Raw genomic sequence first — 13,553 nt, 5'->3', positions numbered from 1 at the left:
AACGGCAGACAGAAAACGCCCTAAATGGGCATCTTATGTAAAACATTTGCTATGTCTTTATGGATTTGGCTTCGTCTGGTTTATGCAATGTGTGAAGCCCATTTCTTGTGTCCCCCGCCGTGATATTGCTGGAATATTGCTTAAAGCGGCGTAAAACCACACTCACTCACTCGTCTATTTTGCACAAGTTTGGGTGTGAGTGAGTGAGTGAGTTTGGTTTAACGCCGCTTTTAACAGTATTCCAGTTATATTGCGGCGTGTCAGCTTAATGTGGGAGGAAAGCCCGAAGTGATGCAGGTCTCAGACGTTTACCACTTCGGTGAAACCCACGAGCACGGGTATGGTGCAGACAAACCTAGAAACATAATCGGGGCGAACCGGGATTCGAACCCACAATCATAGGTTTCTGGCGTGCCCAAGGGACGCAACTCTGCACAAAGTGGCGCCTTAGACGACTGGGCCACCCGTGCCCCCTGCACAAGTTTGGGTGAAAGAGTTTATGACTGCTAACTAAATTTAGAAGTGGTCATAACACCTTTGGTATCCAGTTGTGTGCAAGCATTGTAATGTAATTGAATGCAAAATACATGTGATGTATCACTGTGTGCTCTACGATAGTGAGTGGAAATATTCAATTCCTAAAACTGTATTGATAATTAGTATATACAAAGAATATGTCAGTCAACAAATGGTAATGTCATGTTAAATATTGCCAGGTTCCAGAATTTTATCTTCACAGTAAGATAAATCACTTGTTTATCTTCCCTTAAGAAATAACTCTCTCTAAAACGTACTTCTAAACCTTTTTTCTACAATGAGTTTGACGGGCTTCATGCGAACTATTTATTTATTTGTTTGTTGTTTGACGCCGCACGCAGCAATATTCCAGCTTTATTACAGCGGTCTGTAAGTAATCGAGTCTGGACCAGACCATCCAGTGATTGACATCATGAGCATCGATCCACGCCATTGGGATACGATTACATGCATCAACCAAGTCAGCGAGCCTGACCACCCGATCCCGTTAGTCGCCTTTTACGGCAAGTATGGGTTGCTGAAGACCTTTTCTAGCCCGGATCTTCATGGGTCTCATGCAAAATAAACTGTATGTCTGTCACAAAATGAACATGTACAAACGTGAACGTTGGAGGTAAAGCTAAATACTTATTACAAGTAGGATCAGACTTTTGTGAAATACAATCAAATAAATGAATTCACGATTTAATGTCAAATTATTCAACATTCCAGATCATTGTGTTACAAAAGGCGTCATTCCTAACAATGGGAGGATACTGTTGACATAGTGCCTGATATCTCTTCTTTGAAGGCAAGGTCGGCGGGGAAAGGACAGAGGTGGGATCTTGGTACGAATCCCTCCTCTCCCATGCTTCTGACGACCCAGTACCAGTCGGGGTCCTCCATGTTGACCACAGTGACAAGCTCACAACGTTCGACACTCACGTCATTCTCTTCGCTGGTATTGAAGTCGAACACTACTACATAGCGGCCGTATGACTGCTTCCGGTAGGCGAAAATGCTACTTTGAGAATCAGATGACCGAGACTCAGACACCGCCGCGATAGAGAATGGGTCCGTTTCTCTTACTGTCAGCTCTTCGGACACATCCTGCAGGGGCGGAGAAACGGACCTACAAGCATTGGAACTGGCACACGCAGCTATATAGGACAATGGGACAAAACCCTCTCTGTTATCTTCTGTGAGGACATATGCCCAACCATTCTCCTTGTACAAGACGTAAACTGCTTGGCCCTGGTCGAGGCTGAGCTCTCTATCTGCACACGCCGTGAAGCCGCGAACCGTCACCATCTTGGAGTCTGGACAGAGTCCATGCTGCTTCTCCATGCCAACTCGCACCAGTGTGTCCACACTATCACTGCCGGTGATCCGACCAAACAGTGGTTCCCTCTCTTTAAAATACAAAGTCAAATCACATTAAGGATATTTTGGTTAGTTTCGAAGATAGCAATGACATGGACACATTTGTAATCATTAAAGTCAAATAACGATCTGTGTTTTAATTAAAACCTATCAAGTCATTGAATAATAACAGAAAATGGTCTTCATTCTCGAAATGTCCATGGAAGTTTCTCTTTGTTCATTTTCCATACAATCTGTTAATCATATTGTTAATAATATTGTTAATCATAATTTTTCAGGTTGTAAAAGTCTTTTAACCCATTCCCGGTCACCAACTGATTGCAATAAAATTAGATGCTTATGCTTGGCATTAAATATTTCTGCCGATATTGGCTCAATAATATTCTTATACAATTGGAAATCTCAAACGAATGACGATAAAAGGTACTCTCATTCTTGTGATAATATGATATATATAATATACTTTCACTGCAACAACTGACATCATGGCATGAAAAGAACCATAGACGAAAGACACTTGGCACTTATTGGTAGTTGTTTATGTTTTTCTAAACATTATTTTTTGTATGGTTCATTTTTCGTTGATGACATATGCACAATGTTTACATATGGGGCTGATCAGTTGTTGGAAAATATAGCGACTGTTCTAATTTCATTGCATACTTTATTCCTTCAGGTGCTTACAATGGTCATATATTGTACTTGCATACTCTATTCCTTCAGGTGCTAACAATGGATATATACTGTACTTGCATATTTTATTCCTTCAGGTCCTAACAATGGACAAATATTGTACTTGCATACTCTATTCCTTCAGGTGCTAACAATGGACATATATTGTACTTGCATACTCTATTCCTTCAGGTGCTAACAATGGACATATATTGCACTTGCATACTCTATTCCTTCAGGTGCTAACAATGGACATATATTGCACTTGCATACTCTATTCCTTCAGATGCTCACAATGGACATATATCATACTGGCATACATTTTCCTAGTCATTACAAACCATCCCAGCTCGCGAGGACCATTTTTTTAATACTTTTCCGTAAAATTGGAACTATTTTCTATAAACTTGTAGTTGAGCCTTGATGGAAGTGGTTTGGTCGCGAACGGGTTTTGATTCGACCATTTCGTTTGAGAAGTAAAATCATGCAAAAACAACTTGAATGGTATGATAAAAAAGAATAATTAACAGTTGTTGTAAAATAAACTTCATGCGCCGATTGCCTGGTACATAACATACTAACGTACTAATACTAATTTATTTCGAGCAGTCATTCTCATATCTATATATTTACATACATCCACTCAAGATTAAGAAATAATTGTTGTATAGATAAGTGTATAACATACAACTGCAAAATGTTTTAAGAAACACACAAAACTGTAAACCTTTGATTATATGGGGGATTTTTTAAAATGAAAATATTCACTAAACTGTCATTATCATATTTTCTTTATACATTGTAAAGATTTAGAGTTCTTACCAAGAAGCTATAACACCGTCGCAACATCCAATAAACACAGAGCGACACCAACATACTTCTACCCTTCCTAGATTAGGCCGATATAAATTAATTACCAGATTATCATCTAACTTTTGAAAAAAAGGTAAGTTGTGGGGCATTTTAGTTAACACGATAACTTCTTGTTTATACAGTGCCCAATTCCCAAATTTGACGTGTACCATATGTTCCCGTGTTAATGAGATGCGTTGTATGTCTGTGACGGGCGTCAACAGTGGGCCAGGATACGCTCACCATTTTATAAACACCTGGTATCATCACTATTTGATAGTGATTCATAACACATGCTATATTGTATAATGATAACACGGACTGTGCTTTTAGCAGAGATTTCTAAGAGCTGAGAAAATAATTGTGACCCTTTTACAAAAAGCTGAACGCTGATGTTGTCCTTGGATTTATCATGACCTAAACCTTTTCAAAGCAGGTCCCTATCCTAGAAAATATATATACCAAGTTTAATGTTAATTCCACTAAAACTTTTGGGAAAGTGTAACCACGTGTCCGTGATTTTGTTTAACCTTAATGCAGGCGTCACACTGTCCCGAAATTGACACCAGATGGACACACGATAAAGGAAATGTTCAAATTCGGCTCTGATCGTAAATAATCGGGCCATTCGTGAGGGCATCTTAAGCCATCGTATGACCGCCGGTGGAGTGTCTCAGGCTCCGGCAGCAACTTCGTGAGCGGTGGCAAAATCTTTGGCATGCCAAAAAAATGCCGAAAGACCTCGCGAAGGTTCATTTTCGTTTTGAATTCGTGTGTCCATTTTGCCCTTCGTAAGGCCATCGTGAGGGCATCTTGTCAAATCGTGTCATCTTCGTCTTTACTTCGTGTGATCATCGGTGCCATGGGCATTTTTAGCCCACGAAGACAATACGAAGGAAACAAGAAGCTGCCCGATTGTCTTAGGAAGGCAACACGACTACGTGAAGCCCTCGCAATGCCGTCGTGTAGCCATCGTATTATAGTACGATGACATCGAGATGGGACCAGGGTGTCGGCGAAGACAGCCGAATTTGAGTATCTCAAGCGTTTCCCATGTGTCATGGTAACGTGGACATGTAAAAGGCCAGCCTCAGAGCATCTCCCTCAGTCAGTCCTGAGCAACTCTACAGAGCAGAGGCGTGTGTAACTCCCAAAGCTTCAATCACAATTAATCACAATTCAGTTCCTGCAGAATAGCATACTTTGATGATGTGACAACCAGGAAAAAAAAGGCAGCAGCATTTCTTCTTTTGATGCACCTCAGAGAACGTGATAAGCAACTCTTACAGGCCAAGCACCTCCTCTTACAGGTAAAAATTGTCTCATTTCACTTTGTCATTTCTTGCTATTTGCACCGAGTCCGTGGTCTAGTGGTAGAGCGGAAGGTCAGGGGTTCGATCCCCGACCGCATCATACCAAAAGACGTTAAAATATGGTACTTGTTGTTTCCCTGTCTGGCGCTCGGCATTAACGGGCTAAAACAAGGACTGGTCGGTTCGGAGTCAGTATACTGTGTCTGAGTGGGGTATTCATGTTAAACTGCGGCATGGTATCTCAGTGATCTAGCACTATAAATCGGCATCAGTCCAGACTAGTACAAGCAACCACACAAACACACACACACACGTACATGCACGTCGCTATATAGGTGCAATAATCTTGTACGCGACGTTAAACCCCATTTCACCTCACCTCTTGCTATTTGCCTTTCTAGCATTCGACAATGTACTTATCTTGTTTTGCTTTATATTTTCCAGGGCAGGGGCAAACCGAGGCGAAAGAGGAAACCGAGGTCTATGTGGGTCAGGAAATGGCTGTCTGACAAAAGAAGAGAAGGCTATGGCCACTATAGCTCTCTACTAAATGAGCTGAAGACAGAAGATGAGAAGGCCTTCTACAACTACACAAGACTTCCCAGAGGCCTCTACGATGAGGAACTGAAGAGTGGATCGCCATTGCTGAGCAGTTTGAGAAGAGATGGCAATTTCCACACTGCTGTGGTGCTCTGGATGGCAAGCATGTGGCGGTCACCTGTCCTTGGAATACTGGCTTTGTGTACAGAAATTACAAGGGCTTCTTCTCCATTGTCCTCATGGCCCTGGTCGACGCAGACTACAAGTTTCTATGGATTGATGTCGGCTCTGATGGTTCCAGCAACGATGCCAGTATCTACAAGGGGTCAGAACTGAAAGAAGGCCAGGAGAGTCCGAACAACATATTCAATCTTCCTGAAGAGAAGTCTCTACCTGGTGATGACGTTCCTGTCCCATGCTACATAGTAGCACCCGTTTTCAATCAGAAACATGGAGCACCATGAGAGAATATTTAACTACAGACTCTCCAGAGCCAGGCGTGTAGTGGAGAATGCCTTTGGCATTCTGGCAGACAAGTTCCAAGTTTTGCTTAGGACTATGAACCAGAGGCCAGAGACATGCAGAAAAATCATTACAACTTGTGTGATCCTTCACAATCTCATCAGACTGAGATATCCAGCCACCCACAACAACCTGATGGACTTGGAGGACCAGAACCAGAATGTCATCCCAGGGGCATGGAGAAATGACAAAGTACTTCTGGTTGTTTACCATGAGAGGGCAAGATACACTGGAACCCAGGAGGGGAGGCAAATTAGAAGATACCTGCGCCACTACTTTACCTCAAAGGCTGGTTCAGTGCCATGGCAGGACAAGATTATCATGTAATTATTCCCACAAAGCAGTGACAGTAAAATGAATACAGAGACACTAACATTGTGATGATAAACAAATTATTTTCACATATTGCATTGTAGTTTAAAGCAAAATGTGTATGGAGTAATACATTTTGTTTTTGAAATTTTGATTGAAATACATAGAAATTAAAATAAGTAAAGGATTTGTAAAGTAAGGATAACGGACCCCAAAAAAGAACAAAGTGACCATTTTTATTATATACAAGCTCAAGTTTCTGTGTGATATTTGCCGCTGAGGAGGCTGAGAAGGAAGTTGGAAGAATACAGCCTGGCGAGGAGTAGGTTCGTAGCCCTGAGTAGAAGTGCTGGCTGGCCTTTCTCTCTCTGGTTGGGGACTCAGTGGTGTCTTCTTGGACATCTAAATCATCAGTTTCCTCTGCTTTCCTCTTCTGAGTTCTGTATTTAACAGCCCGCTTTTTCCCTTTGCCTCCCCCTGCCTTGGGTGGCATGTTAAAGTTGAATCAGCAATTGAATTTCCCACGGTCGGCCGAAGGTTTTATACCATCGGGAGGTCATGTGACGCCTTCGAGACCTAGTTCGAACGCATCGTACTCTCAATACGACGTCGTGTAGCCATCGCGTGGCCTTCGTGTGTCCTGCGGGTATAAACTACTATAAAAATTCTCATCTTCTTGTTGCCTTCGTGTGTGGTTCGGGTGCCATCGTGTGACCTTCTGGAGGCATCGTACTTGCTTCGCCTGTTGATTGGTTGTTGACCAAGTTCGGGGCTATCTTCGCGCGAAATTCAAAATCCCATATTCGTATGGCCATCTCGTGTTAATTTCGGGACAGTGTGACGCCTGCATTAGCCTGCTGAATTGTTTTAGCATAGGGCGCTGTGAAGAGGGTGGACGATTTCCGTCGGTGTTTCATTAAACAAGGGCCTATTGAAGAAATCTTTGGCATATTTATTCCTGATAGAAAACTACACATTACTATGTAAACATATCCTGATGCTTTCAATCATGCCAAGGTTAAGACCAAAGCGAACACAAAATTTGAAAATTTACTTGTTATTTTATGACTTGACTTACGTTATTGAAGGCGGTTTCCGTTTCATGTTAGGAACCTGTTTAAATCGTTAAATTTGTACAAATTGATGTTAATAATCAAATCTTCGATATCTTAATTTTACCTGAGTATAAATTCGATGGGTTTTTTTATCGCCAAGTAACAGCGCGATGGTAAATTATGAACCATGTCAGTGAATAAAACTCAATTTCCGAGGTCATCATGTCAGCAGAAATACGAACATTCGGGTTAATCTGACGTGTCATGTCATAAAATTTTGCAGGCAACAATTAATGACTTATAAATATTCACCAATCCTAATTTCAAGTGTTTTGGTTGAATATTTACGATATACGAAAATACAAATCTCGTGTCATGATGCTTGCAGACGTTCGAAAATCAAACATGGCGGGTCTCGCCCGACCTCGGCATAACTAATTGCTATTTTAATACCAACAAAGTTTACATTGCCTTCATACATATGCCTTAACGAAAGTTGACGAACTTCTCAATCGAAGAATTATCATTTGCCATTTTCCGTTAATATGACGAAAGAGAAAAGAAAATAAAGATCGTAATTTCTGACAGCAATATTTCAGTAAGTGCAAAGGTCACCGGATGTGATGTCACAGTCAGGGGGTAGTCTACTGATAATCTTTCGTTACAAAACAATTACAGTAAATTTTGAAACATTTCGCCTGTCACATACAGAATGAACACAAATCACTACATAGTTTCAGTAATCACCATTAACATGAAATTACAATGTGATTTTCACGATACAATAGACATATTATTAAATCCGTTTGACCTTGCATGCTCCCTTGACCCGAAAACGGTAGACAATGAATCAACACGCCACATGCAAGTTTTATCGGTATCTTTTATTTGAGTGATTGAGTGAGTGTGGTTTTACGCCGCTTTTAGCAATATTCCAGCAATATCACGGCGGGGGACACCAGAAATGGGCTTCACACATTGTACCCATGTCGGGAATCGAACCCGGGTCATTCAGCGTGACGAGCGAACGCTTTAACCACCAGGCTACCCGACCGCCCCTTCTTTTATTTGAACTTTTGATGATATATAAGCATCACCATTCGATGTTACGTTGAATATGAAGAGATATGATTCATGTATTTGCGAGGTACACACCGATGATTTTGTTTCCGCTACAATACTTGTGACCAACGCAATACGTCTATAGATACCATTCGACCGCCTCCGTGGTCCAGTTGTAGAGCGTCCGCCTGGAGAGCGGAAGGTCTGGGGTTCGATCTCATGCCGCGTCATACCAAAAGACGTTAAGAGATGGTACTTGTTGTTACCCTGTCTGGCGCTCGGCATTAAGGGGCTAAAGCAAGGACTGGTCGGCTCAGAGTCAGTATACTGTGTCTGAGTGGGGTATCCATGTTAAACTGCGGCACGGTATGTCAGTGTGCTAGCACTATAAATCGGCATCAGTCCGGACTAGTAAAAGCAGCCATACACACACGTGCATGCACGTCGCTATGTAAGTGTAATAATCTTGGACGCGACGTTAAACCCCATTTCACCTCACCTATAGATATCGTCGATCGGCAATTATGGGCGTGACAAAGCGTGTTTCAAAATAGCATACATGCGTTGCTGAATATGATAAGATATACGCAAGTGCGTAATGATTATATCAATAAAATACTACATATATATACACTAAACCATAACCATTAATGACTACTTTTTAGACTCTATTTTCTAAGTAGATTTCAAACCATTTCAAAAGATCACCTTGGATACCGTAAGCATTGAGTTTATGAATAATTCCTTTGTGCCATACTCTATCAAAGGCTTTGCTGACATCACAAAAAAACAGCTCTGATTTCTTTACCTTAGAAGATCTGCCCTAGCAATAAAATTATACAGGTAACTGAGTTGATAAGATGGGATTGACGAATCCCGACTGTAAATTTGTCAACAATTCGATTTCTCTGAAAAAGTTAAACACATATTTGAATATACACTTTTCAAAAATTTGGCTAAGCAACATGTGAGAGCTACAGGTCTATAGTTTGAGGATTCATGTACATCGCCTTTTTTGTGAATTGGTGTTACTGATGCTTGTTTCCAAACTAACGGGAAGGTTTCGTTTTTGAGCGACAAGTTAAATAATTTTGTCAGGATCGGAGCTAGACGAGTCGCTGTTAATTTAAGTAACTTGTTACCTATACCATCTGGCCCTGTTGTCTTAGTTGTATCTACAGAAAGAAGAATATCTCGAACTTCTTCTAGATTTAAATTCACAGATAGTAATGGATCGTCGATTTTATATGGTCCAATAGATGGAAGGTCAGAATCGTGGTTTCTTACTCTTGCTTGATCAGTGAAAAATTCATTTAGGACATTGGTAATATCTTAAATATCATCATATAAAACATTATTTGATACTATTGACGGAAACGACGAATTTTCGGTCTGCGTTTTGACATATTTTTTAACTGGTCGCCACCAGATCTTAGTACCATATGACGTATTTATGATGTTATCTATTTTTAATCGATGAGCTCTTTTGGCAATTCTGACTGATGATATTACTTAATTCCTGCAAAGCCTAAATTTTACCCAATCTGACGGTCGATTTCTGTTTTTAGCAATTTTGTGAATACGATAACGTTTCCTAATAAGAGAGCGTATCTAGTTATTTATCCATAGAGGATCCTTTGTTCGTATTGTGACAGGTTTAGTTGGAATGTATTTATCAAACATGTCTTTAAGTCTAGAAAGCAGATCTTCAGTGATAATGTTAAAATTATCAGATGAGGATAGGCTATCCAGGTGAATCTCATTATTACCTTGATTTATACCATCTGCCAAGGGATAGTTATATATTTTTCTCTTAAACGCGTAGTGTCGGATAGGGCAGTGTCGGTTGGTTGTTTCGTTGGTTTGTTGTTTTACGCCGCACTCAGCAATATTCCAGCTATATGACGGCGGTCTGTAAATAATCGAGTCTGGACCAGACAATCTAGTGATTTACATCATGAACATCGATCCACGCAATTGGGATCGATGACATGCATCAACCAAGTCAGCGAGCCTGACCACCCGATCCCGTTTGTCGCCTTTTACGACAAGCATAGACGCCTTTTACGACAAGCATAGTCGCCTATTACGGCAAGCATGGGTTGCTGAAGACCTATTCTACCTCGGATCTTCACGGGTCAGATAGGACAGTGATCGCTACAGATTGGATCAAGTACACCAGAAGACCTCACATTGTTTACACAGGATACGAATATTAAATCGATCAAAGTTTTAGAATTAGAGGTTATTCTTGTAGGATCTGTAATTAGTTGTTTTAAACCGTACTTAGTTTGTAATGTTCAATCTTTTAAAGGGGTTTCGCATAGAATATCTATATTGAAGTCTCCAGTAATAATAGTAACCATATCAGGATCAACAGCATTGCCTATTGATTCATCAATTAAATTTCAATAATGGACACATTTATCGGCACGATAAAATGTACCAATTAAGTTATTTCGAGTTTTACATTTAACTTCTATCCATATCGTCTCAAGCTCGGCAAGTTCTAAATTTCTCATTATTTTAGCGTTTAGATTATTTTTAACATAAGCCGCAACCCCACCAACACGTTTGGTTCTGTCTTTTCTAAATGGAGATTGAAAACCGGGAATCTGTATGTCATTGTTTCGAATATCTCCACTTAACCGTGTTTCAGTCAAACATATTACATCGTATGACCCAAATTCTGCGCTTAAAATATTCAATTTATCCCTGAGACTACGACATTTAGGTGTATAATATTTAAGTCTTTTAAGTATTTAGGTCCAGGATGAGGGTGAACATCTCCACAGCAGAGGAGTAGAAAAATGAAGAAAATTGATAGTCGCAGATTATACAAACATCGAAATTTAGAAATGTTTACAAGAATCAGAAACACACTTTCATCAATTAAGTGCTTGAAGTTCTCAGCGTCATATTTTTTAAAAATTTTCATGAGGATTATACTTTGATAGACTAACGTCAAACCATCTGACAAGTAAGATAGAATTATAACATTTAAAGCCCTCATTTCTGATGTCCATATTTTTCAGATTTGTTTCTACTTTTTGGACAAAACATGAGCCGTCTACCCGCATTTGGTTACGTAAACAATACTCATTTTAAAATGTGAAAAGGAATTCTACTGACGAGAATAGTTTCCTATCCCATCGTTCCACGAAATTCAGTTAAAATGTGATTTGTGTAACTAAAATTTCTTGTGAGTTTGTACCTAAGCCGGTGTGTGCCTGTGTACCCAGAATAACTTGTATTCGTATCACATATACACATTATACCTTTTGTAATTAATTGTCACTTTCCTACCAAAACACTACAATTAACATACAATTTAACTGAACTGGCCTCTTCTTCAGTGACAAGATGTCACTTTCCTATCAAAATCAAACAATCAATTTGACTTCACTCAAGGACCGCGTACAGTTAGTCATATTATGATCTTGATGAAATGTTTTATCATAATGTTCTGCCCATTATTTGCAATAAACATGAACAAACAAATATAATCATATACATTTAGTTCTGTTTTCTTCGGTACATAATCATCAAGTATTTGGGGTACACTTTTCTTTAGGGTACAAAATCACATTTTCCAGTCGCCCTGTACCTAGTTTCATCCGTTTTAGAAACATCCTTAATATTCTAAATTGTCCTACTCGCAATGACAGACCAATAACAATGTTATGTTGTTATTATTATGGCATATCAATATGTTATGTCGTTTCCCGCTGCCATCGTTTTAAAAAAATAAGTTTTAAATCATCGAGCGTGGAATCCTTTAGACTTGCAAATTCGATTTAACGCACTGGCGGCAATCACGAATAAATATGATTTGTTGGTTGGTTTGTTGTTTAACGCCGCACTCAGCAATATTCCATCTATATGACGGCGGTCTATAAATAATCGAGTCTGGACCAGACAATCCAGTGATTGATATCATGAGCATCAATCCACGCAATTGGGATTGAGGACATGCATCAACCAAGTCAGCGAGCCTGACCACCCGATCCCGTTAGTCGCCTTTTACGACAAGCATAGTCGCCTTTTACGGCAAGCATGGGTTGCTGAAGACCTATTCTACCCCGGATCTTCACGGGTCGAATAAATATGAAACAAATAGGAGTGTAAGACTGTTACCCAGGTCAATAAATAGTAAACAGTTGACGAAAAATAGTAAATTATGTAGTTTCTGTTTAATTTTAATCAATTTCTGAATTTTGGAGATGGTAACTTACCAACTTTTGCACATTTTGCCTCGATGTGTGACATGTGATACTTGCTTCCGGTTTCAGAAATAATAGAAAAAATTGCAAGTTATTTGATTATTTTTGTAAACTGCATTATTTTGCTATTGAATAGTTTACCTGGAATGTCTATCAGTTCAGATTTTGTGTATCATCCAATATTTTTCATTATTCGCATTGTTTTTTTACTTATCAAAAAATAATCAAATCACGAGTTCGGCCACACTAAAACGACTGAAACGTGTCAAACTCTATAAAAATGAGATATATTTTAACAAAGATTTTTACATCCATGTCAATAATTCTAGAACATTAAGTTAGATGTAACAAAATGATAGCAACAGTCTTACGGGATCACTATGCATGTGGAGTTGTTTGTTTACCGCCGTTACCATGATCGTACAAGTTCCATCCAATCCATGATTTTACGACACAGATTGTTTTTGTTAAGAATTAATTATATCGAAATTTGCTAATTTTGAGAAATTAAGGAACTTCAGTGTTTTCTTTTCGTCAGGTAACAAAACAAATGTGAAAATGTGAAAATTATAAAGAAAATATCTGACTGGCAGTTTCTTGTAGTTGTGTGCCGAGAAATTTGGCAGATACTTTTTCAACTCGAGATGTTTTCTTTTTGAGGTAAATAAACTACTGAAAGTTTTGATACTTTGCAAGCTGAGCATTTATACATATCATACGTAACTTAAAATATACGCAGCGCCTACTCGTTAAACAGTTATAGCGAGTTTCATTTGGGGTGTCCGACTATGTGCCCGTCGACTAGGTTCAACAGTTGCACTGAGAGCATTAATCTCATCTTTACCTTTCACCTATTCATAACATAGTGACCAAACAGGCTTTATTCCAGGTAGCATGTCTAAGTAGAAATGTTAGTTTGATAAATGATCTTATATTTGAGTTGAAAGTTAATAATAGCTTGGCTTATATTGCTTCTTACTGATTTCGAAAAAGCAATTGATATCGTTTTCTAATCATTTAAAATTGAAAGTCCTAGGAACGAAAGTATGGTTTGGGACCAAATGTGATCAAATAGATACATATAACTAATAGGCAATATCACT

The 13,553-nt window shown here is 39.3% G+C and overlaps 1 protein-coding gene across 1 annotated transcript in view; it reads right to left on the bottom strand.

Moving 5' to 3' along the window:
• Positions 1–1,205: 1,205 nt before the first annotated feature.
• The window catches only part of LOC124122158 (SH3 domain-containing protein Dlish-like), a 29,254-nt gene continuing 16,906 nt past the window's right edge, over positions 1,206–13,553 (bottom strand). The window contains exon 2 of the mRNA XM_046485281.2: positions 1,206–1,928. Within this exon, the coding sequence (XP_046341237.1) occupies positions 1,276–1,928 (653 nt within the window). The 3' untranslated portion in view covers positions 1,206–1,275. The remainder of the gene's footprint in view (positions 1,929–13,553) is intronic.

The sequence above is a fragment of the Haliotis rufescens genome, unplaced genomic scaffold (assembly GCF_023055435.1).
Source record: "Haliotis rufescens isolate VD_foot unplaced genomic scaffold, xgHalRufe1.0.p SCAF_5, whole genome shotgun sequence".
Classification (NCBI taxonomy): domain Eukaryota; kingdom Metazoa; phylum Mollusca; class Gastropoda; order Lepetellida; family Haliotidae; genus Haliotis; species Haliotis rufescens.
The sequence above is the reverse complement of the archived record's forward strand: the minus strand, read 5'-3'. Positions and strand labels throughout refer to the sequence as shown.